Source organism: Theobroma cacao, chromosome 1 (assembly GCF_053813885.1).
Source record: "Theobroma cacao isolate CCN51 chromosome 1, ASM5381388v1, whole genome shotgun sequence".
NCBI classification, from domain to species: domain Eukaryota; kingdom Viridiplantae; phylum Streptophyta; class Magnoliopsida; order Malvales; family Malvaceae; genus Theobroma; species Theobroma cacao.
In genome coordinates this window covers 10,303,912-10,329,301 of record NC_142639.1, presented here as the reverse complement: position 1 = coordinate 10,329,301, position 25,390 = coordinate 10,303,912, and the positions used below count along the sequence as shown (strand labels likewise).

The following is a 25,390-nucleotide window of genomic DNA, read 5'->3' as shown; positions in this document are numbered from 1 at the left end:
CAAATAAAGATAACTAAAGAGAAGAAAAAAAGTGTTTAGGGGAAGAAAAGAGATCTTATTGAAGTGTATATTTACAAATGAAGTGAAGGGATCTATTTATAGGCTAACAACCCCTTAAATTATAGTCCTAATCTAATTCTATCTAAGAGTTCAAATCATATTACATTTCTTGTATTTTACCTTTTAAGCTGTTTGACTTGGTCTGCACTTCTTGAGTCATAATATAATGGACATTCACATAATAATAATAATAATAATAATAATAAGAGGGAATAGATAAAACATGTTGTTTTAAAAATATGATTATATAAAATAAGGATTTTCAAGATAATAAATAAATAAATAATGATAATAAAATTTTTAAAGAAAGTAAGATTATAGTAATAATGAATATAAAAAAAATCAATAGTGGACATAAGAGTTGGTAGTCTATCATGCATTATCATCGCATTTAAATGTCATGGCATGTAGACATTACGGGTGCAAGTCCAAGCTCCGATGATGGGACTTTTTGAGGGAGTTTGTGAAGGCGAATTCCTTCAGAAAATTTTCTAGCTTAAAAGATACTTTCGAGTCCCACCAATACGATGGGAGGACTCAGAGAATATCTTTAATAAAAGGCTTCTGCTCGTAATAGGTTTGTATTCACGAAAATATTATTTTTACTCACAAACGACTATCTCGATAATGGGATTTTACTCATTAACCTTGCGAAGGCAAGTTTTCCGAGCATTTTCCTAGGTGAGAGAGTATTCTCGGATTCCACCAGCATGATGGGTAGATTCGAAAAATACCCTCAATAGAAGGTTTTCATTTGGCATTATCCGGATTTTATGTCAAGCATTTCATAATTGCATCATGTACATGTCACACTAGTAAAATCGAATAAAATGTTTAATTTACTAATAAAATAAAGAACAAATTAAATAAGCAATAATTAGAAAAACATAAGAATAAAATCAATGGTTTAGGCTATAATAAGATAACATATGATTAAATAATACCGTTCGTGGAATGAGTGTCATGGGGGTATTAATCCTTCCTCGTACATAACCATACTTCTGAACCCAACTCTAAAAATTCATAGACTAGTTTATTATTTTTTAGACAGACTTAAAATCAATTTAGGACTCCGTCAAATAAAACAAATTTAATAGGTAACCAATCGCACCTAGATAAAAAAGATTAGTAGAGACTTCAAAATTTTCTACGTTTAGTAGTCGAGTTCCTAGACCCTCATGTTACGTAGTAGTAAGAAACTTCGTTTTTCTCAACTTTCACTTGTTTATGAGATTGAAAGAAATGGATAGATTTTGAAAGAAATTTGGTTTAGTTGAAAATAGGTAGTCTAGGAGAAAACAAGATTGATCCTCTTTGGAGGAAGAGAAAGGCTAACTGCCCAACCTTAGCTGGCTGCCATGGCAATCCAACCTTGGCATGCTAGCAGGGATTAAGGATGGCAATGGGTACCCTGTTATATGGTACCCGCGAATACCCAACTTGGTTATATGAGGTTAAGGTACCTTATAACCGAGTTTGAGATGGGTTCGAGTAATGATCTCACTATTCATTTCGAGTTCGGGTACTACCCTTTGGGTACCGGCTACTCGAACCCGATTATCATTTATAAATATTTGATTATTATTTCAATAATTTAATTAAAAATATATAATTTTTACGAACTTTACAAACAATTCTTTTTGTTAAAAACTAACAAATATATAAAAAGCATGGTTACTCTAATTATTAATGTGATGACATTAATATATTTAAATAAAAAAATTATTAAGTTATTAATTATGTTTTAATAATATAAATATCATTTCATATTATAAAGGAATATAATTACTATTATATACATACTTTTAATATAAATATATTTGCTTTCTATTTTTTGTTAACATTATAAAAATTATAACTTATAAAATTATTAATTATTATATATATACTATTGTATATATAAACTTATGATATATATACTTAAAGAGAGCTTTTAAGATTAGAATAGTTTTGGAACCTAACTATTTTTTTTGATTTCATGAAAATAAGGATAAATCTATATAGTTAATTAAATTAATTTATGAAACTACGATTATTAAATAACTTGTAATGTCTTGTAATATATATATATATATATATATATATATATATATATATATATATAGTTATAGATTGTGTTAATTTATAAGAAATATAATTACTATTATATATATACTAAAATATTTTTATGATACATATACTTTAAATATAAGCATATTTACTTTCTATATTGTATTAGCATTATAAAAATTATAACTTATAAAATTATTAATTATAAAATATATATATCTTTGTTTATATAAACTTATAATATATAAATCTAAAGAGAACTTGTGATATTAGAATAGTTTTAAAACCTAGTTATTTTTTTTAAATTTTATGTAATTAAGGACAAACTCATAAAGTTAATTAAATTAATTCATAAAATTATAATTATTAATTAACTTGTAATGTCTTTTAATTTATATAATTTATATATATATTAGGTTCATTTATGAGGAATATAAGTACTATTATATATGTATTAAAATACTTTTAGTATATATATGTACTTTAAATATAAATATATTTACTTTCTATTTTATGTTAACATTAAAAAAATTATAACTTATAAAATTATTAATTACAATATATATACATTTGTTTATATAAACTTATAATATAAAAATATAAAGGGAAGTTGTGGGATTAAAATAGTTTTGAAAGGTAATTATTATTTTTTAATTTCATGTAATTAAGGACAAACTCATATAGTTAATTAAATTAATTAATAAAACTATGATTATTAATTGACTTGTAATGTTTTTTAATATATATATATATATATATATATATATACTTTATATACATTAAGTTCATTTATAAGAAATATAATTACTATTATATATATATATATATTAAAATACTTTTAGTATATATACACTTTAAACATAAACATATTTATTTTCTATTTTGTGTTAACATTATAAAAATTATAACTTATAAATTTATTAATTATGTTTGAGATATTTGTTTTTGATTATTTAAATTTAAATTTTATTATTTGTGTGTTTTGTTAATTTAATTATTAGTAAATTATATGAAATATGTAGGAAAAATATTATTGTATATGGATACGGGTATGGATCCAAGTTCTGGTAATTGGATATCCGTGAATAGCATTTTAATAATTTTTTTACATAATCAGATTTTTAATGGGTTAGGAAAATTATAGGGTAATGAGAATGTATTAGGGTTAGAGTTAGGGTAGTGATTTTAAAAAATATTTGAATAGTTAATAGAGTTCGGATACTTTATTTTTTATAAGGTTGGGATTCGTGTACTTCAAACTTAACGAGTACCTTACCCATTGACAACCCTAATAAAGATTTTTTTTTCTTATTTTATTATTTTTTATGTATATATTTTTTCTTTAGAAACCCTAAGGTCCATCTCTCAAAAGTTTAGGCTATCTTTGAGCTTCAGCCTTTTAGGCCTTTTAAGCTCAAAGGAGCTCAATCCCATAGAACCAAAAACCAAAACCCAAAAATTAAGCAAGAAACAAAACTAAAAATAAAATAAAGTAAAATAACTAAATTAAAAAATGGGGTGTCTACATTGTAAAAATTTTATATTTTCTCAATTTGAAATAATTTAAATTTGGATCATCAAATCCCAGGATACAACTAACCCATCAATTCTAAATTCCAAAAGCAATTACCACGTTATGCTTTTAAGCCTAATTAATTAATAAATCAAGCTCTAGATCCAATTAATACCTTAGATCTTAAACCTAATTAGGCATTTGAACTCCAAGTCCAATTTGATAATAAAAAGGTTCAAAACATATTGAGTAAAGTACAAGCTTTAGATTAAAAAATAATATAATAAATTGAAAACTATAAGAGTTACCAATGATTAGTATTAGACACTCATTTACATACTACTTTATTGACATTCGTATCAAATTCTGATTAGTAAAGGAATTTCCTATTTCTGATCAACATGGAACAACATAATCAAGTGAATTGGGTCTATGAAATAGAGAGGAGAGAGGAAGATTGAGGCATAAAGTAATTTATGCCACTAATCCCACTAGCCTGGGCCAACTTGACTCTTCTAAGCAATAAAGCAGGTAGGGTAAGGTAACCACGCGCAAGACCTTCGATGAGACACTAGTCTCTAACTTTGGGCGCTAAGCTCAAGTCAGGTGGATGGGATATGGGAGGTCCTTTCTTGCACCAAAAGAAACAAATCATTCTCTTAAAAACCAGCCAGTGGCAATTTACCATTCCCATCCATGTTTCGTATCCGATCATATACAGATTTAGTTATGCTTCAGCATTACATGATTTGTCACATTGAATCAAAAACCATGGCGGCGGCTTGTATGGTATACCCTTCGTATCATTTACACGGTAAGAGAGGGAGGGGAACAGAGAATGCACAGGACATTTAGCCTACTATGACGATGAATAAACCCTGTTCGTTTGCCGATGTCACTTCACCAATGTCAGTTTCGATGTACCTTTCACTGCCTCTTCGCTAATGTCTTCTTTAATCCCCTGATGATCTTTCCAAACCACATTAAGTTCATGACTGCTAGGACTAATGGCACCACAAATATTAAAAATAGCCCGCAGCTGTGAAGCTGTTTAACCTGTTTTAAGGAGAAAACAACAATATGCTGTTAACATAATGACCAAACAGATTGACTTGGACCAATAAAATAAAAATGAAACAACTATAGGATAATAATTACACATTCAAATGCCAAACCCATGTCAACATTTTAAAAACGATGCCTACATGGTTTTGGCACATTACGTTCAACTCCATCAAGATTACTACTGCTCTGAAGTGCAGTTAGGTTTTCTTACTTCTTAGAACAAGCAGAACACTAAAATACTCGTGTGACCTATGTTCTCAACATTACTTACAGTATATGTCAGCTAATGTGAAATAGATCAACAGTTTAATATTTAGAATTTAAGAGTTTTAAAAATTTTAGATTAAAAAAACCAAGTATGCTAGTAAAGAATATACACACCTACAGCTGATATCAGATAAAGTTTTGCATGAATTTTTTTTTACCTGATCATAGTGCAAGTAGACATGGTAAAAGATATACATGAACAGGAGTATTCTAGCAACCTGCCAAAAATATCATACTTCATTATATTTAATTGCCAGAAAAATTTGTCAAAGGAATCTTCCACATCAATGCAAGTATTAATAGTAAAGGAGAAAATCAGAAAGTAATAAACAAATTTCACTCACCAGCCATGCCACAAATATTACAACTCCATTGATTAAGTAAGCTTTGGATTTCTTCATTCCAGCTGTGTCGAGATACCTATATGAAACCGGGAATATCCTTAACATGGAGTAAAGTAATATTCTTTTTGAAATTAACAGAATAGGTGGAATGAACTTGTACATGGATAAGATATTACCATCTCAAGTTGATCCCAGGGGTTGTAGTCTCCGAGATGAGTACCATGAAAGTGTAAAGCTGACCCTCCCCAGTCAACATAGAATATGCTACTGCTGCTCCTGACAGAAGATGATGAATGACCTGAAATAACAAGATTTTAGGTTGATTTACATCAGATTCATAAGAAGAAAAAAGTAGGCAAGATTATAATCAAACAACAAAGTACTTACATACTCCATTCCACCCAAAGAAGGGTAAAACCAAATGATCATCCCAAGGTCAGCAAGGAAGTAACCAACAGACACCTGTCAAAAAAATAAAAACCCTCAATAAATGGCATGTAAGGTTAATTTAATTAGAAGCCAGCTAGAGGTGGTGAAATATAAACTAAAGGAAATGCTAACACAGAATGAAAATTTTCAGCAAGATGAATTGACAGCAATATTACTCCATGTACATATAAAGTGCTACAATTAGTTTCCCAGCCACATTAAGAAATTGACTCGATAGACAGGCTTAATAACTTGGTCTGTGGTTGGTAAATAATTGCATGACATTCTGAGCTTATCTGTCTGTGTTTATTTATTTATTTAGTCATTCATTTGATAGTTCATCATTCTGCAGTATAAAATTGAAGGCAAGCAAATGCCTACTCCAACCAATCCTACAACAAGCCTATTCTAGAAATTGAATCCTATTAAAGATATATGGGTGGCGCTTCCTGGCATAAAACTATTGACAAATGTCAATAGAGTAAGAGTTATTGGTTAAGTTTTCTAGGGCTTAGTTACCCTAGTCATGAGAATCAAGATAATAGGCCAAAAGGCTTTGGCAGAGCTTGCAAAAGCTTAAGTTTGAGGTTGAAGATTGAAGATTGGTGTGACTGCTTCCCTAGGTCTGCTGTTCCAACTGGACATGCTCCAAGCATATTGACCTGGACTAATTTGCCACTTAAAACTAATTGCAAGGTGATTCAAGAAGCGTCATAGCCAAAGCCTAACATAACATATAAGTGAACAAAGGTAAGGCCATCAAATTAAGCATACCTTAAAAATTATAAATGACTATGAGTAGGCTGGGGAAATGCTGTTGGAAAAGGATACAAAATTTACAAGGGTTTCAATCTAAGAACACTCGAATTTATAAATAATTGCCAAAACTGCTCCTTTGCAGTTGCAGCAGCCTCCGTGGCCACTACTGACCCTATATTGCTGGGTATTCAAATAACAATGATCACAGTGCGTAATGACCACAACTGAATGTTGTTACAGTCTATCACAGCCATAATTGTCTGTGAAAACCGTTTCTGTTTTACCCTTGCAATTTCTATATATATTTGAAAAAAGAAAAAGAAGATATCTTTTAGGAAAAATCAAAATCAAGGACCAAACAAGAAGTGAACAAGGCAAGCAACCTAAACTCTCAAAAGTTCACCTTCTTAAAAAAATTTTCAAAAAAGAATATTAAAAATAGACAAGAAAGCATGGCAGTCCTATATGCTCGGGTGCTTCCGTTGCCACTGATCAGCTTCAAGAGAGACAGATCTGCATTGACCTAGCACTCCACCAGTTGTCCATTGGTTGATGAAGATAATGGATGTGAAATCACGACATATGTGATTTAGTTATTCAAGGAGTGAGCCATGCCTCATGGACAGACACAGACTGAGATTGTACATTGATAATGTTGGAGATGGAGTTTTTAATTGCAAATTTGCAATCATGGGAAATATGTTTATCAGAAGCTAGCTACAGGTGACATACGTGATATTTACTCTGATAAGTAGTTTTCCAAGGCATGTTTCCCTAATCGCACACCACAGGTAAATTTAGCCAAGCCTAGCAAATCTCTAAGAAAATTTGAGCCCAGCTTAGTATAAAGTTTCAATGCCAGAGTTTGACCTTGAGTTCGTAAAGTCCACCACTTACGCTCAAAGTTCCATTTGTTAAAAGTTGGCAAAATGCTATAAACAAGAATGCGTATCTTTGCACCATGATTATATTGCTTCTTTCACACACAAACAAAAATTTTGTGCAAGAGATACATTTTATATCCTGATAGGGGCTAGGAAACCAAATGGCAGAGAGCCTTAACCACATTAAAACAAAAGAACTGCAGTATTGCAGGCATAATCAAGGGTGGCATATTACACAGATACATATGATAAACTCCTCATTGCAATCCTCTGTAAATTGGAGGTCAATTTCACAATAAGATATCAACAGCAATTTACAATTATCTGTCCTATTGATGGAAATGAGATAAAATCATATTAGAAGTACTTCCATTCAATCAAAATTTAATTCAATGATGAAAACTTAGCACTTAATTGCTCCTTCTCAAAGATGCACTACACATGCTTAAAAGAAACCATTCTGGTGGGATTTATGTACCAAAGTGCATGACTAAAACAATTATCACGAGGAAGACATGTTCTTAAGGGCAAGGCAGATCAAACTTCAAATGTAATATCCAATATTCTAATGCCGAGCATAAAAGACCAGATTTAAATGCTTAAAATATTATCTCAATTCCATAACTTTTCATTTGAAGATGAAAAGAAAAAGGCATCCTCACCCCCAAAGTGAATGTAGAAAGTGCAGAACTGCGAAAAGTAATCAGGCCAGCATATTGGTGGTCAGAATAGAGATTTGACCAAAATACGAAGTACAAGGACATGACTGTTATATAAATGGCATGAACGGTTGATATGGATCTGCATAAACCATCCAGACATTAAATTCTGTATCGATAAAAATAAATAATAACATAACCAAGCTAGAAAATATCAGTCACCGGTTGCTCCACTCAGTGCGTTGGACTTTTGATAGGCTAGGATAGCTCTTAAAGTAAACAGTGCTAAACAACTGGGTAAGATCATAGACCTGAAAAAGGAATAATGGTTAAAATTGGGCGGAAAAAAAGGAAAAGATAGTAGAAGAGGGGAAAAAAGGCTTAAACAGAAGAAATAAGAGAAATAAAAGAACTAAAAAGAAACAAAAACTCAATGAAAAAGATTCATAATTAAAGAAAACGATAAAAGATTAGCTTCATATATATCACCCAAATCGTCAATCTAACTCAACTGAATAATTTTCAAACTGAAAAATGAATCAATTAGGAAACATACCATCTTGCAAGCACAAATTCCACCAATAACTGATGTGTATGGGATGAAGGAATCTGCTAGTAAATATTCCTTTAGCAGCATCTCAGCCTGATTCTGGTAAGATTTTATCTCCATAGTTGCCTTTTTAGAAACCAGGATTACAACACATTCTGCAGCCAATCAGTCTAACAAGATGAATTTTCCGTTGCCTCTTCAATTCTGTATTCTTCTCGTTCTTTATGATGAACAGGATGTAACACAATTTTAAGAACAGAATGAACATCATAAAAAATTTATGCTCTGACTAAAAATTGCTCTGATTTGAATCATAATGCACTTGACCTTTATATATAATATATGCCCCACTTTGCATTCCATTCTATGCAAGAAAAAACAGTATGGACCACTTTGTTCACCATATATGAAAGACTATCAGAAAATCATATCACGATTTTTAAAGGATTATATAATTTTTTCTTCCCAATCATTGAAAAAGAGGAAAAATAGGGCAAAGGGAGGATGGCTAAGATGTGAAACTGTACATTATGTATGCAAAAGAGACTTAGCACTATGAACACAGGCGAATCCTCAAAGCCATTGAGCAATATTCTATTCTTAAAATTGATCAGCATATAACTTTAGATCTGCATGGTAGTAAAAGAATATCTAAAGCATTTCAATCTTGAGCACAGGTAATATTGGTGGTGCATATTATGGATGAAAGAATTCCTTCAAAGTTTGGGGATGTTGAACAAGGTCAAGACATCAAGTTCAAATAGCATGCATGATCGGTTCATTTTAACACAAAACGTTCCATCTACATCAATAGTGCTTTAGTATCATGCGATAAATTGCCATTAAATAGCATATCTTACAGCAAAGAAGGTTTAGATTAAATAATACAAGACAACATAAAAGACTCAGGATTTCTTTCCCGTATCAAAGATTCAGTCTACTATGTTTCCTGGCAAAAGGCTGTGCAGTTTATAAAAAAAGAATCCATATGAGGCCTAAGCATGAAGAAACAGAACATAAAACCAAGCTTTCACATCAATTCGTTTGCAGCCATTGCATGTACCAGAAGAAAATACAATTTCTTCACTAGGCATCGAAAAACTAATCAAGATTAACTTATAACCCTTAGCCTATTGCATCCATTATCATTTAAGCTCCTAAAAAATAATAATATTAAATATTGAAATAACACTGATTGAAGGCAACTAATTCGATCATTCCTACAAGTTTAAACTTGGGAAACATATCTATTCAACATAATCATCAACGCAGAAAAACCACGAACCAGGCATTACTGTATGATCAAATATTTCCAATAATATTACTATCAAAACAAAAAAGATTATACAAAACAGAGCAAGAAATGAAAAAAATAAAATAAAATAAAAATTTACTTATCCGAAAAGGAAAAAGAAAGAAAGAAAATGAAGGAGAGGATAATAGGAGTACCGGAATCGGAGAAAGTAAAAATCAGCGGAAATCGTGGAAGAAATCAGGGATTTGGTTTTGGGCAAAGAGAAGGAGAGAGACAGAAGCTACTGTATTTCTGCGTAATTTTCTTTTGCTTTTTATTTTGGAAATGATGAATATATATATATATATATATATATATATATATATATATATATAGAGGGATAATAATAACTAGAAAATTATAATTATAATAATCGATGGTTATATTCGTTTTCAATTATGTATGGCAATGATTTAGTTCGAAATGAGAAGTAACCAATCGGGAACTCACTCAAAACTCAGAAAGGCACAAAGAAAAGAATGCTTTTGCGTAAAGCCAACACGCATCCATTCCACGTGAATAATAGTAATACAAAATTGTACAATCCAAAGAAAAAGAAGATTTGCTATCCTTGGAAAATATTTTATTTTTTTCCTGATTTGACAATAATTAGCGTCGATTATATCACTTGTAATTAAATACTATAATAACAACTTTCTAATTATATTCCTCTCAATCTTTTAGTTCATTGTTCACTTGATATGAAAGACATATTAATTTATATTTTATATTTATTTTAATTTCATTCAATATATTATAAAACTAAGACATGTTAATTTTTAAATTTGCATTTACATCATGAGGAATATTACTAATTAGAATAAATGTGTCTGAGTCACTAATATGTCTTACGGAATTGTTACTTTCTCTTTAAAAAGAAATCTGATTAGATATGTAATGTTTACATTAATAAAATATTTATTTATTTTCAAATATAACAATCTGTCTCATCCATCTTATTTCCTTTCTCTCTAGAGATAGAGGCACAAATCAAGTCTAATGTGTTTTTTTTAAGATTAAAATCATATTCAATAAGAGCATAGGGGTAAACCCCTATGAACATAAAAGAGGGAGGACAAATATGATAATTTAACCTAGGTGCTCTTACTGAATCAAATCTAAATTAAGTTTGACCTAACATCACTTTGTTACAATATCATTATTGTCTCTTCAAAAAATTAATCTCGATGGGTGCAACATCTAGACTTACAAGCTTTTTAAGATCTCATGCCTGTTAAATATGAGATTGAAACATTTATTTATTTCATTTAAAACGTTTGATATAATATGCATTATCGTTACGGTAAGAATCCCTTATCATTTTTTTAAAAATATTGTATTAGATTGTCTGTTCAACGTCACTAATATACAAATATACAAATAAGATAAATTTCACCAGATGATACAACTTGAAAATATGGTGTGATCCAACAAAAATGTAAAATCTAGTTTAGAAAAATAAAGTGACATCAAGGAGCCGAAAAATATGAAACATGCACAAGAATGGAGAATCCACCTTATCATATTCGAGCAACATACAAAAGAATGGAGTCCCTTGCCATTTGATCCATTTATCCGCATGGATTCTTTGTAGGAAGATTTTAGCATATCGTCAATTTTATATTTAAAGTTTTAAAATTTTTAGCAAGAAGAAAGATGGACCCAAAAATAAGATGAGAGGAATAGTAAATCTTAATTTTAATTAAATTACAATACTCATGTTAGCACATTTATATTTAATCCAACGCTAGGCTGTGCATTAGTAAATATTAACAGAACTTGCTCAATTCTTATAATTTCCAGTTCCACCTACAAAGAAAAAGAGTAACTCTAAATTAAATCAAATCAAAAATAAAATCACTTCCTTCTAGTTTTGTGACGCGGCGCAGCAGCAGCACCCTCTTTAGCAGTAGATGAGGAGGCTGAGCATGATGGGGACAAAGTCGACCTTTTCTTTTGTTCTATGTCCTTGTAAAATGCCTGTTGCAGCTCCTCTTTCAGTTCTGTGAATCTCCTTTTCTTCAGTCTCTGCTCTTCTGAACTTCCTTCCTCAACTAAGGAAGGATCAGACATATCATCCACCAGAAACTTGTCAAGCACGTCTGAACAAAGTGGAAAGTAGCGCCTCCCAGTTTCCACTGCCATTTAGAGTTGAACAAAATAGAGAAAGGAAACTCAGAAAATGCTCAAAGTTAGTGAAGGAGAAACCAGATTAGTTACTGCAAATCACAGTGTCATGACTAAAACAGGTCATGCGGATGATGGTAGGTACCTGTTCTAAGCAGGGTTTGCAGTCTCAACTGAAGCCTTTTGGTCTGTATGCTAGGTGATTCATTCAAATTTACTTCCCTTATGTTTGAATCTGCATCTGCGATTTCCATAGCCAGCTTGGCTTCAGCAGGAAACAACAACCGCGCAAATGAGACTGCCAAAACAAAAAATTATTAGCACTTGCACGCATTCAACAACTAGAAGAACCAAAAATCCTGAGTACATTAATATCATTTTCTGGATTAAATTAAGGCCTAGGCCTGACTTATATAGAGATTGCAAATATCAGCCCCTATTGCTATTACGGGTGTAACCTCTGTGTAGGTATCTAAGGTCTTGTTCCAGCAACAAGTTTTCAGAATTATTTAGCAGTATAAAAAATTTCAGAATTTTAATTACCTCGATTTTCATAGTAATCCAGTTTCATGTGTAAATCATCATGCATCACTTGTGATGAAACTCTCTGATTATAAGATTCTACTGAATTCCGCATCTCTCTCTCAAGGACATCAATGCACAGACGATCTTTATTGGATAGCTCCCCCTGCTTTTTGTTCTCATTATAATCCTTGGGCCGAGTTAGTCTCCTGCAAATCGCGACAGCAGTTTGGCCATCAGGTGTAGTCTCTGCCACGTAGGCTCCCTTATTCAGCAGGGCCACCAGCACTGATGGTTCCTTACGTCTTGCAGCGACTTGAAGAACCGTGTACCCTCGGGGGTTCCTAAGATTGACATTAGCCGAGCCAAGACTGAGCACCTCATTAACAACCTTAGGATCACAGTAGGCAGCAGCATAGTGGAGTGCATATGCATCATCTAATGTGACATTGGATTCCGTCAGAAGAAGCCTGAGCAGTTCAACATCGTCAGAGTCCAATGCCTTGTGAATTCTCCTGATTCTCTTTTCAAGCATTGGGTCTAGCTCCACTGCACCTGGCTCAGCCTCTTGCTTATGAGATTTGAGACGGACTGATCTGATCTCGTGATAAACTTCCCCAGGAAGTTCTTTCTCTAAACATGCATCATCGAGATCCGATGTTGCCACTCTTTGGATGCAGTCATATAGAAGCGGGTTAAGTTTATAGTGAAAAGCGGCCACAAGAATTGGGATTACATCTTCCACAAGTGCCTTCCCGACAGAGTTCAAAAGATGGCGCTTCATTAATAGAAGGAAGTTGAGTCAGACATCTTCCTAAAGGCCAAATACAAAGAACTAAGTCTATCATTCATCAACTGAAAATAACTATAAGTCTATCATTCATCGAGTAAACATGCCCCAGGGTGGCTGCCTATGGCTTGACTATAGTTCTAAGAATGTAGTATAATGAGCAGAAAATTAAAGGAAAGAAAGCATGCTAGTTAAAACTAAGCAAGATTGATCATCAGAATATGGTTTTACCCAAATTTGCACTGCTTTAACTTTTAGCAGATACCAAGAGATAGAAAAGAAAAAATTCTCTGAGCAATCATTCGACAGTTCAGTTTCATAACTTTTGAGAACATAATATAACTTAGCATCAATATGCATTTGAGACAATAGAAGCATTTTATAGTTGCTTAGATTCCAAAACACTGCAACTATTAAATTAGACAAAAGATTCATGCACTAAAAAGAAAAAAAAAACAAAGAACAGGAAGTGAAATTCAACGAGAATTTGTGCTGCCATACTAGTATCCAATCAACTAAAATTATAGCTACATAAGAATATGATAACATAATTTTCATAACGTATGCATTTCAGTCAATCAAAGCAGTACTTCAATCAGAAAACATATAAACCTCAATGAATAAAACTTGTGTAAGTAAGCTGGAACTTTTCAAGTTTGGTGCATGGGATGCATGCAAGGAAATCCTAACTTGGAAGTTCTAGCATAAGACTAGAGAAGAGTCGCCGGTTGTTGGGTCAAACGAGTAGGTTTGAGCATTTGGTGGATGACATCGTTAAGTTTTTCTTTGGTGTATGGAAAAAGCAATCAAAGACACGCTTCATTAGAACCTACAGAGGGGAAACTAAGTGGTGGACGAAACAAGATCATCTATCTGAACTTTTTTCTTAAGTCGTCTATCAGATCATCACTATAAATTATTGAAGTTCCTTTCAAGTGAATCAAACCAGTATAAATTACTGTGCTGTTTATTTATTCTTCTTTTTCACCCTCTTTAATATACGTACTTCAGCCTCAGTTCTCTTAATTCTTTCATATTTTTGCTCTTTTTTCTTTAACACATTTTTGTTTTTTTTTTAATAACATATTTAACAATCTAATTAACCCCAATGGATTGTTACTTTACTTTGCTATCAAAGCTTGGTCTCCAATTCCTTAAGTTTGAAAAACCTTGAAGAGGTGTTATATGGCTCAAGTGGTCAGAATCACTCTTGATGAAGGACAATCTACAACTATGCCTTCATTCTTCACCGGAGAAAACTAGTCCTATTCCTTAGAGAGCAAGTATACGGTGCTTTATTTAAGCTAAAAATTATAAAGCTTAAAAGCTGATCATGAACAATCCTCACAAGCCAACCAAGAACGTGGGTAGAGATTGTTAAATAAAAGAGGAGCTGCCAATCAAGAAGAAAGGCATAACTCTTAAAGTCTCATAGGAAGAAAATAAAAATGGAAAACGGACATGACCAAGTGACCATGTTGGCAGAAAGTCTTAAAGGGCTCATGGGATTGAAAAATGATCAAAAGAAAAATTTTTATGTCCAAGCATTTGGTTCGATGGTAAGTGTTTATATTTTTTTGCTCGATACATATATTTTTTATTCAAAGAGTTGAATTCAAATTTTTTATTATTTTAAAAAAAAGACACTTAAAGAAAGATATGAATTAAAGTAATCTCCGTTTAGCATTTCCTCCCAAGAAGAACACTATGATTATTAGTTGGAATGATAATGATGAAGACTTCTCCAAGCTAATTCTTCGAACTAATGATCATGAAGTAATGAATCAATGTCTCTGTTGGAAATTAAACTTGAATTCATGAATGTTGGCAATTCATGAAGGATGAAAATTCAAAAGGATACAAGTTGTTTACTCCAAGCAGTGAAAAGATCGTGGTTAGTAGAGATATAGAGTTTGATGAATATGCATCATAGAATTGGGACTCTAAAGAAGAAGAGTCTTATGATTTCTTCCCATATTTTGAAGATGAAGGTTCACTCAAAAGGTTCAAGAGGAAGCAGCTACTCCAACTTTACCACTTCCATCATCACTTTCATCTTCATCGAGGTCATCTTCAAATGAACAAACCCCAAAATATCAAAACCTTGAGGACATTCACAATGAAACTCAAAGGTTAAAAGATGTAAATCTATTTTGTTTATTCACTGACATTGAACCTTTGAATTTTGAAGAATCCATGAAGGAGGAGAAATTGATTCAAGCCATGAACGAGGAAATTCGAGCTATTGAGAAGAATGGCACTTGGGAGTTAACATCTTTTCCAAGCGGCCATCAAACTATTGGAGTTAAATGGGTGTACAAGGCTAAGAAAAATGCTGAAGGAGAAGTGGAGAGATATAAAGCAAGGCTGGTAGCTAAAGGCTACAAACAAAAGCAAGGAGTTGATTATGAAGAGGTATTTGCTCCAGTTGCTCGCTTGAAAACTATTCGATTATTGATTTCTCTTGCTGCCCAAAATCATTGGAAGATCACCGATTGGATGTTGAGTCCGCTTTTCTAAATGGCCATGTTGATGAGGATGTCTGTGTCGAACAACCCATGGGATATGTTGTTAAAGGCCAAGAAGATAAAGTGTTGAAACTAAAGAAAGCTTTGTATGGGCTCAAACAAATACTAGGGCTTGGAATAGTTGCCTTGACAAATACTTGCAAGAAAATGGATTTTCTCAATGCAAGCATGAGTATGTCCTTTATGGAAAAGAAGAAAATGAAGATTTCTTATTTGTTTGTATCTATGTGGATGATCTCATCTTTACTAGAAACAATCCAAGGATGTTTTAGGAATTCAAGGAGACTATGGCTTAAGAATTTGAAATGAGTGACATGGGACTTATGTCTTACAACTTGGGAATCCAAGTGAAACAAATGAAAGAAGGCATCTTTATTTCTCAAGAAGGATATGCAAAGGAGGTGCTCAAGAAATTCAACATGCTTAATTGCAAGTTCGTTAACACCCCCATGGAATGTGGAGCGAAACTGTCCAAGGTCAAAAAAAATGAAGAAAAGATTGATTCAACTATGTTCAAGAGTCTTGTTGGAAGCTTAAGGTACTTGACTTGTGCAAAACCAGACATATTATTTGCAGTTGGAATTGTGAGCTGTATCATGGAGAATCCCACCAAATTACACATGATGGCAGCCAAGAGGATACTTCGTTACAATAAAGGGACACTTGACTATGGGATTTTTTATTCATCCTCTAATGATTTCAAGTTGATGGGTTACTGTGGTAGTGATTTTGCGGAAGACCTCGATGATAGGAAAAGTACTACCGATTTTGTGTTCTTTTATGGAAACAATGCAATTTCGTGGTTTCAAAGAAGCAACCCATAGTTTTCTATCTGGATTCATCCTTTGAACTTGTATGAATAGTTATGTAATTCAGCATGCAAGTTAAGTCATTTGGTTAGTCATTTTCAAAGTAGAGCAAAGTCAAATGAATTCCAGTTTTCTCATATTTTAGAAACTTCCTCTTCCCTATCAAGTGTGTGAGAGCCCATCACCTTCCAACAGTCTCATGGGTTCTTGAAGACTATGAACTGAAAGATAAACAAGAGCAATGCATAACGAAAGCTAATGGTTTCTTATGTCTCAAGACATCTATGACTAAAGGCAAAAACTTGTTCAACAAATTCAAAGAACAAAATAAGTGAATTAGTTTCATTGGTAACAATTCTTCCACCTACAAAGTATTCCTTACTTGTTTAGAACCTTAAACACAATATTTGCCTAAAAGTCAATTGGATGATAAGAAATTTTCAATCATTTTTGATTTAGTGTCATGTCAAGTTAAAAACATCAAAACTAATTTACAAGCCCGATTATCGTCAAGGCACTGTTTATATATGTTATCTTTCAAAATCAAAATAATTATTGTATGGAAAAATAAGATTAAGTTATAATTGGCTATAACATAGAAAACTAGGTCATTACTAGTACGCATGCGCCCTCAAAGCATTGCTATTCTAGGATGTTACTGTTGAAAGATGATCATGAATCTAGTATGGAAGCAGAATCAGAAGCTCTAGCGGGAAGCAACGGTCATTTGAAGCAGGAGAACAATTGGGATTAAGCCAAAACGAAGACGTTTCAACTTTACCAATTTAATTCCAGCAATACACAAGGGTGTGGGATTGTTTTGTTAAGTTCATGGTTCTTGATTAGTTAAACATCAAGCTTCCTTGCCGTTTTATTATATTCTTGTTACTAGCTTTAGCTAAACGACAGCTTGCTATGTCGTTTCTTTATGTTAAGACTTGCACTCCTTTTCTTCTTAGCGTTTTGATGTGTTCCTTGTTAAGGCTTAAAAGCTATTTGGTTATTTTCTTTGATCGCACCAAGCAGATTAAAGTCTTTAATCTCTCAAGGGACTTTGAATTATTGAGAATGAAAGATAATGAAGGTATACAAGCCTATGCAAATAAGGTTCTAAGAATTGTTAATCAGCTGAAATTGTTGGGAGAGGAAGTAACTAAGAGAAAAGTGGTAAATATATTCCTTGTGAGTCTACCAGAGAGATTCAAAGCTAAGATTTCTTCTCTAGAAGACTCAAAGGATTTAACAAGGATATCTGTGAATGAACTAATCAATACATTACTGGCCCAAGAGCAGAGAAGAGACATCAGGTGTGAAGGCTCTTTTGAAAATGCCTTAGTTGTGAAGACTAAGGGCTTGAGAGTCAAGTGCGGTGGTTCTAAGAAGCTCAAGAGTAAGGGCAACAAAGCTGAAAATAGGAAGTAGGGAAAGCAATCAGAGAAATACCCTCCTTGCTCTCACTGTAAGAAAAGAAATCACACAGCTAAATACTGTTGGGATAGACCAAATGTGAAATGTAAGTCATGTAACCAACTAGAACATGTTGAAAAGGTTTGCAAGGCAAAGAAAAATGGTAATGAAGATAAAGCTGCGGTAGTTGAACAAGCTGATGAGTCTGAAAAGTTGCTATTTATGGCTTTAACTAGGGAGAAGAAACACTTGGTTGATTGACAATGGTTGCCCGAATCACCTTACTGCCAATGAGGATCTATTTTTTGAGTTAGACAGAAGCTTCAAGGCCAGAGTCAAAATTGGAAATGGTGTGTTTTTGAAGATTGATGGCATTGGAATAGTAGCCGTTGATACTCCTTCAGGTACTAAGTTCATTAATAATGTTCTTTATGTACCTGAAGCTGACCAAAACTTGCTTAGTGTAGGTTAGTTAGATGACAATCACTATGCCTTGTTGTTTACAGGTAAACAAGGCACTATATATGATCCCACAGGATGTGAATTGTTGACAGTTAAGATGAAAAACAAATGTTATCCTCCGAATCTTATGGAAATAGACCATAGTGCATTTGTTATTGAAGATGATACCTCAGATATTGGCACAAGAGATTAGGACATGTAAACTACAGTTCAATGGTTAAGATGACATATGGTGACTTGATTGAAAGCCTTCTTGTCATAGTGAAACCAGATAAGCTTTGTCAAGTATGCCAATATGGAAAGCAATGCTGAAAACCAATTCGAAAGGAGAGAAGATGGAAGGCTAGTCAGAAGATTGAGTTGGTAAACACCTTGAAGAACAGCTTTTAGAGCCTAAAAGATAAATCTTTCGAGTTGTTGAAGCCTTTTGTGCTCTAGTTTTATATTGAGATCACTTTGTTTAGCAATTATGAGAGGTTCTTTGGAGTAGTAAACTTTATTGAATTATCTTGTAATTCTTGTTAGTTGGTGTGATCCTGACTCCTGTAAATAATGATTTTATGCGATTTTTCGGCACATTGTTTTATGAGGTTTAATTAATTTGATTGTCCAAAAGCACTTATGAGAGTCTTGCTACAGCTTGTGTGAATCTAATGGAGCATCATGCAGGTTATGCTGGATCGGATCCTTATAAAGGTATTAGCAAATTGATTAAAGAGTCAAACATTGGACATATAGATTACTTCAAATAAAGTCAACCACTATAGACGGCAGTGTTGTTTACCTATTATAATCTTAATTTTCACTCCATTAATTGGGTTTAGTCCTTTAACACCTTCAATTTTATATTTTTGCTTATTTTTTATGAAAATTTATAACAATCAAATTCATTCCCCCAACTAGAAGTGAGCAAATGTAAACCGAACCGAATAGAAATGAGTTCGGTTTTTTTTATTCTATTAGTTCGGTTCTTTGGATAGTTCGGTTAGGATAGTTCGATTATTAAAATTAATTCGGTCCGATTTTGGTTAGGAAAATTTCTAACCGAACTTAAGTAAGAGTATTATGAAGATTTTGCATAAAAAATAAATCTTAAACCTAATCTCTTCTCCACTTTAGTTCCCCTTTAATTATATAAGTATCCATTTTATTTATTATAATTTTTTATTATCATTTTTAATATTTTTGTAATATTGATTTATTAAAAAATACAATATAAATAAATATATACAAACAAAAAATTTAAAAACTTGTTAAGTTAGGTTTTTGAAAATCGAACCGAACTAACCAAATCAGTCCGGTTTCGGTTAGTTCGATTATTTGTATAATTTAATTCGGTTTCAGTTAGTTTTAAATATGAATTCGATTAATTTAATTATTAGACACCTAAAACCGAACTAATTAAAATAACAGTTTACACAACCCTACTCCCACATGTTGTTTTGCTTCAACTTACACAAAACCACTTTTCCCTTAAAGAACTCCGTTGCGTAGATATAAGCCTTGTATGTTCATAAGCAGTCATTTATAATACATCTACATTATATAAAGATTCCACCTACTCAGTAAATCAGGCCGTCCAAAACATGCCACATGATTATCCTCAAGATTCCAAAACAAAAGAAAGTATCATACTTTTGGGCTACGTACCTGAACAAGCAAAACCAGCTCTTTCATCTGAAATGTGGCAGAAGCATACATCAACTCCAAAGCATAAGTAATCAGAGGACCACAGGCATCATGGGCACAAGCATCGTCCATACAGGTTGAGACTTCCCTAGGTGACGGCTTAACCTTTCCAGTATATAAATAGTTCAAGAAAACTTTGAAGGCTTCATACCCCACCCGACCATGAGGCACTAGCTCTGACATCAGATACTGTGGTTTGCCTTCCTTATTCATGGAATTGTCATCTCTCCCTTTCCTGAAAAGCTCATGGAAGTACTGGCTCCGCGCAGCCAATATGCACCTATTCACCCCCACAGCAATGTTGCCCTCCACGACTATCTCAGCATCGCTGTAATCATATTCCTGATCGACCAACAACTTTTCAAGACTGCAGCTGAGCCTGCTCAGGCTCAGAATTTCAAGATTGGCCCCAGGGTCTTCCGTACTTGTGGCAGCTTCTATAAGGTGACCACCAGACCCATCCGATAAGTAAGAGGATGGGGCAAAGCTTAATGGTGATGAAATTTCATTCCCATATTCCATGTTTGCGAATCTAAGGGATCCTAATTCAGCTTAACAAGCTTTTCCAACCATCAAAGAAAATCAAAGTTTCAAGGAGCTTTGTTAAAAGCTCTACCACAACTGAAGATTAGAGATACCCCATAGTACTTGAGAAGAAAGAAGAAAACTGGTGACAGATGAAGACAGTGGTTAGTACACAAGAGGAGCTGGCCTCCTTGAAACAGAGCATTATTGTTAATAAGGTTATTTTACCAAAAAGGAAGTTAAGAATTGGTAAGAACCAAGTAACCAAAGAAAATTTTGAAGATTTTATGAATTACCCAGTTGATAAAAAGACCCCAGAATCTCCAAAACCATGAAACAACAGTGTGAAAGATTAAGAACAACCCCTGCTCAAAAAATAAGCTGAACAAGCCAAATTCTGAAAGAAAAAAACAACAAAGGCAAGAAGGAAAGCAAGCAAAAGGGTTAGTTGTACAAAACAGGATATGACTTTACTTGAAAATTACTCAAGCAAATAGCTGCAAATGGATCTGCTGTGGAAACCTGCCATAGGCTTTAAATAAACCGTACACAGTTGACTTAAAAATAAGAAGTCTTATTCACAAAAAAAAAAAAAAAGAGGTCGTCTTGAAGGCGAAATACTGAAAATATCTGAAAAGCAAAATTGGACAGAAGAAAACGGAGAGATCGTAGAGACACTTGGGGGAAGATTTGTGGTTTCTCCCAAGAATTTGCCAACAGAAGTTTGTTGTGTTTGTGGATTACAATGAATCTAACTGTTAAAGCCTTTAAAATAGTAATAAAAATAAAGAATAAACTTGGCAGCGTAAACTTGTTATAAAGTTTTGCCCAAAGTATATATTCTGTCCAAGCCAAGGATTTGATTGAGATAAGGAAGGGTAAAGGGTACTAGTATGCTTCTAGAAGTGTTATTTCGCGATCAAAATAGAGTAAATTAATATCACTGTCCTGTTTTCTTCACTACTTTCCTTACTTCTTTTCTATTTTTCCGAAAATATAGACATAATACTTTACATTTATTTTATTATTAAAATAATCAAAAATAGATATTATATTTATTTTAAAATTTTTAAATAAATTTTATCTTTTTAATGTATCAATCAAGTTTTTATATTTTTATCTTTAGTTAAATAGATTCTTATAACTAATGATAAATTAATTATCATTAGTTAAAATATCACTTATCATTTTGTATAATAAAAATATCACATTAACATGTCATATCATAATTCATTATGATTTGTCAATATGTTATGTCATTATCACTTAATATAAAAATAATATAATAATAATTAATCAACTATTAGTTATAAAATTTATTTAATTTAAAATAAAAATATAAAAATTATATTAAATATAATAAAATAATAAAAATTAATTTAATTTTTTAAATAATTGAAGATCTTTTTTTAATATTATACTTAAAAAATATTATTCTATAGTTACAAACAGTTTAGAATTAAAATTTAAAAAATATATATTATTTATTAATAACATAATTTAATCGAGTTAGGTTCGGACTCTGTCCAAGAACACCTCTAAATTGCAAACAAAAACTCATGTTTCCCTTTTTTCTTAACAAAAAAGGAACTTATGACTAAAAGGTTTATCATTTTCTATTTCCAATTACACTCCAAACATAATTAATAAGAAAAAACAAATAATTAAATTTAAAAAAAGAACAGTTTCCAAATATAATTAAAAAAATAGAAAATAAATTATAACAGTTTCTTCATTTTCTTTTCTTTTCTAATAACATCAAATTTTGATTTAAGTATCTCATAATCTTATTAAAATCGTTTTTATCGGATAAATTAAGATAATTAAACTATTATTTAATCTTAATATATCTATCACTCCTTCCATCCCATTTTATCTATCTTTGTTTTCAATATCCCAAAAATTATACCCTCTTTCTTTGTTTTTTTTCTTTTTAAAACATAGTACTCTTACTTTTTTAAGATTTCAAAATTAATTTCTTCGGTTTCATTTTTTTTTGGATGTCTTACTTTTTAAATATTTCAAAATTAGTTTTCATACATATTTTTTTTTTACTTTTAGATTTTTAAACTTTATAATTGAGTTAAAATTCAAATTACTGAATAAAGAAATTAACATATTTAATCAGATGAAGACATTAATTGTTTGTATAATAAAAGAGAATACATGATTCCTTGAAAGGAGGAGCACGTGCTCCTCTTATATTGTTTTCACTATGATTCTTCACTCTTTTTTGGAAGAGATTGGATTGCTTGGAGAGAGAATCGGATTTAATTAATTGCTTGAAGAGTTGAATGACTTAGATTGCTCCAAGCGTTCCTCCCTTTGTTGTATTCCGAAAGGTTATTCACTTTATTTTTGTGGCTTATGGAACTTAAGAATAAAATTATAAATATATATATATATATATTCAGAAATTAAAAAATTTTGGTTGATAAAAACGGATATTTTTACTCATTATATTTCTAAATTTTCATTTGTCATTCTAAATTACTTTTAATATTTATATAAATAGTTTTTTGTAATAATATTATATAAATAGTATTTACTATTGTATGTAGCAGTTTCAGACACATATAAATTTCAAATTAAGTAGGCACACTTGCTAAATGCAACTCTAAATTGTCATTTTAAATATTAATAATATTTATCTAATTTGTAAATGAAAATTCTAATTGCATTGAATTAGTTTCATTAAAATTGTTTTTATTAATTTTAATAGTATTGAATACAAAATTTTAATTTTTATATTTCCAACTTTATAATTTAAAAACATTTATATTTATATAATTATTATTGAAAAAATAAAGAAAAAAACAAGTATTCATATGTGTGCACATGATATCAAATATATATATATATATATATAAGTACAGAAGTCATAACACTTTTTTGAGTGATGAAAACAGATTCTTTTACTCATTATATTTTTAATTTTTATTTATTATATAAAAAATATTTACAATTATATGTAGTAATTAATATCAAACAAAAATCAAAATTCAAATAAAGAAGAAGGCACAATTTGTTTTTTTTATTTTGAAAATTATCAACTTGCTTTCAATATGAAGGAAAAAATGAAATAGTTTTTTTCAACAGAGGGAACCTTTACATCTAAACCCAACCACCAGCACCGGCATGATAGACTACACACCCACTGTTTACACCAAAAAATATCACCCCTGCTTCCCCAAAAGACAACTGATAAACAAAACAAGTCTACAACACAAAAACAAAATAACAAAATAAACCAAGACAACAACAATGCCCCTAATAAACCCAACAACCCGAAGAACTAAAATAAGTAAAAACATGTACAAAGTTGTACACTAAAGCATAAACAAAATTCCCAATTAATGCATGAACACACAAAGAGAGGACCTGCCTGTTCTCTAGCAAAGACATACACCACAGAGTCACCTGCACCACCATAAAAAAAATCATGTCTAGACAAATGCAAAAACAGAAAAGATAGCAAGGTAGCTTACTGAAACACTTTAAGATCCTTGGTTTGTAATTGGATCCCACCTGTTGCAAGATCATCTATACTTTGATTGGCCTCCCTTTTAATATGCCTGACATCCCATGAGTTAATTGTTTCCTTAAACCTTTCGATTTGAATCAGCCAATTCCTCATCTTCCAAGGACTTTATGAGGATCCCTAATCCACTTAACCTCATTACTCGAATCACTTTCGATAATTAGAGTCGATTCATCCTTCCAGTTATAAATACCTAATTTTAGTTAACTATTATTTCTTGAAGTATTGTGTTATAGAATAGGAACAAAGGTGGAACAGCTATTTCATATATTACACTACAGAACGAGTGACAAGGTTCATAAGTTATCTTTACATTTGAGATGTTCTAGAGAGCTTGGCTTGGTGGCTTAGATACGGATATAGTTAAAAGGATTTCCTCTTAACCTTTTTTTAAAACACATGTTCTTTACCATTTTCTGAAACACATGTTCTTTACCATTTTCTTTCTTTTTCCTTAAGAGTACATTTTACACACTATCAAGTGTCATTACTCCACTACCCAAAACTTACACCCACTACCCAACTACATAGTCAATCGCTTAATATCTTATAAGTCGTTCTTTAATGTGCTTTTCCATGATAAACACGTTCTTCCATGATTAAACTTCATATCCAATAAGTCGTTCTTTAACATGCTCTTTCATGATAAGCACGTTATCACATAATTGAATGTATTCTCCTAATCGCTCCTAAGAAAACACTCATGTTTAGTACAAATATGAGAGCCTTGAGGTTGGGGATAATTAGAAAGAATCATAAGCTCAGTAAAGACTATCCTCAAAATTCTCTCAAAGTTCTTTTAACTATTCTTTCTACTTAACTTTTTCCATAATCTCATAATCTCACCACCTGCCACTAAAGCATTTACACTTCAAGGACTTCTATAGTCTTCATCTCTATTGTCTCTAGTGCATTGTGCTTCACTTCTTGCAACACGTCATCTCTTCTTACTAGAAGAACTCTTTATATTTTAGTGACTCCACTAGGGATGAGTGATTGTAGTAAGTGAAAAAGTTGCTAAAAAATTTCTTGTCAGAAGATATGGAGAATTCTCCTAACAACCAAGAAACAACCGTCCCCACCTATGTCCAAAAGCTCATGAAAATGCTCCAAGCTT

General features: G+C 31.9%; 2 protein-coding genes across 4 annotated transcripts; both read right to left on the bottom strand.

The window, feature by feature from the left end:
- Positions 1 to 4,276: 4,276 nt before the first annotated feature.
- Positions 4,277 to 10,184, bottom strand: LOC18612210 (uncharacterized). Of its 2 annotated transcripts, none has more exons than XM_007048876.3 (9): positions 10,029 to 10,184; positions 8,586 to 8,799; positions 8,252 to 8,340; positions 8,033 to 8,171; positions 5,686 to 5,760; positions 5,475 to 5,596; positions 5,299 to 5,374; positions 5,113 to 5,172; positions 4,277 to 4,678 (listed from the first exon to the last, which is right to left on the bottom strand). In XM_007048876.3, the coding sequence occupies exons 2-9, from the start codon at positions 8,697 to 8,699 to the stop codon at positions 4,550 to 4,552; spliced, it is 804 nt and encodes a 267-aa protein (XP_007048938.1). In that variant the 5' UTR covers positions 8,700 to 8,799; positions 10,029 to 10,184; the 3' UTR covers positions 4,277 to 4,549. The 2 variants fall into 2 exon arrangements, with proteins under 2 accessions (XP_007048938.1, XP_007048939.2); XM_007048877.3 differs by having other exon boundaries at positions 8,586 to 8,734; positions 10,029 to 10,173.
- A 1,363-nt stretch (positions 10,185 to 11,547) lies between these two features.
- LOC18612208 (BTB/POZ domain and ankyrin repeat-containing protein NPR1-like) lies at positions 11,548 to 21,489 on the bottom strand. Of its 2 annotated transcripts, XM_088806961.1 has the most exons (5): positions 21,029 to 21,489; positions 20,169 to 20,874; positions 12,544 to 13,300; positions 12,146 to 12,298; positions 11,548 to 12,011 (listed from the first exon to the last, which is right to left on the bottom strand). In XM_088806961.1, exons 2-5 carry the CDS (start codon positions 20,727 to 20,729, stop codon positions 11,731 to 11,733), a joined length of 1,752 nt encoding a protein of 583 aa, XP_088663087.1. In that variant the 5' UTR covers positions 20,730 to 20,874; positions 21,029 to 21,489; the 3' UTR covers positions 11,548 to 11,730. The 2 variants fall into 2 exon arrangements, with proteins under 2 accessions (XP_088663087.1, XP_007048936.3); XM_007048874.3 differs by having other exon boundaries at positions 20,169 to 21,489.
- Positions 21,490 to 25,390: the final 3,901 nt, after the last annotated feature.

What these genes read in the sequence shown, in the direction of transcription:
- LOC18612210 (XM_007048876.3), bottom strand. Translation starts at nt 8,699, where the DNA reads ATGGAGATAAAATCTTACCAGAATCAGGCTGAGATGCTGCTAAAGGAA. An exon ending in TTTCTACATTCACTTTGGGG is followed by an intron (nt 5,761 to 8,032) that starts GTGAGGATGCCT and finishes TTTTTTTGACAG; the next exon opens with GTGTCTGTTGGTTACTTCCT. An exon ending in TCTACTTGCACTATGATCAG is followed by an intron (nt 4,679 to 5,112) that starts GTAAAAAAAAAT and finishes TCCTTAAAACAG; the next exon opens with GTTAAACAGCTTCACAGCTG.
- LOC18612208 (XM_007048874.3), bottom strand. Translation starts at nt 20,729, where the DNA reads ATGGAATATGGGAATGAAATTTCATCACCATTAAGCTTTGCCCCATCC. An exon ending in AGCTGGTTTTGCTTGTTCAG is followed by an intron (nt 13,301 to 20,168) that starts GTACGTAGCCCA and finishes CTATTAATGAAG; the next exon opens with CGCCATCTTTTGAACTCTGT. An exon ending in GCAAACCCTGCTTAGAACAG is followed by an intron (nt 12,012 to 12,145) that starts GTACCTACCATC and finishes TCTAAATGGCAG; the next exon opens with TGGAAACTGGGAGGCGCTAC.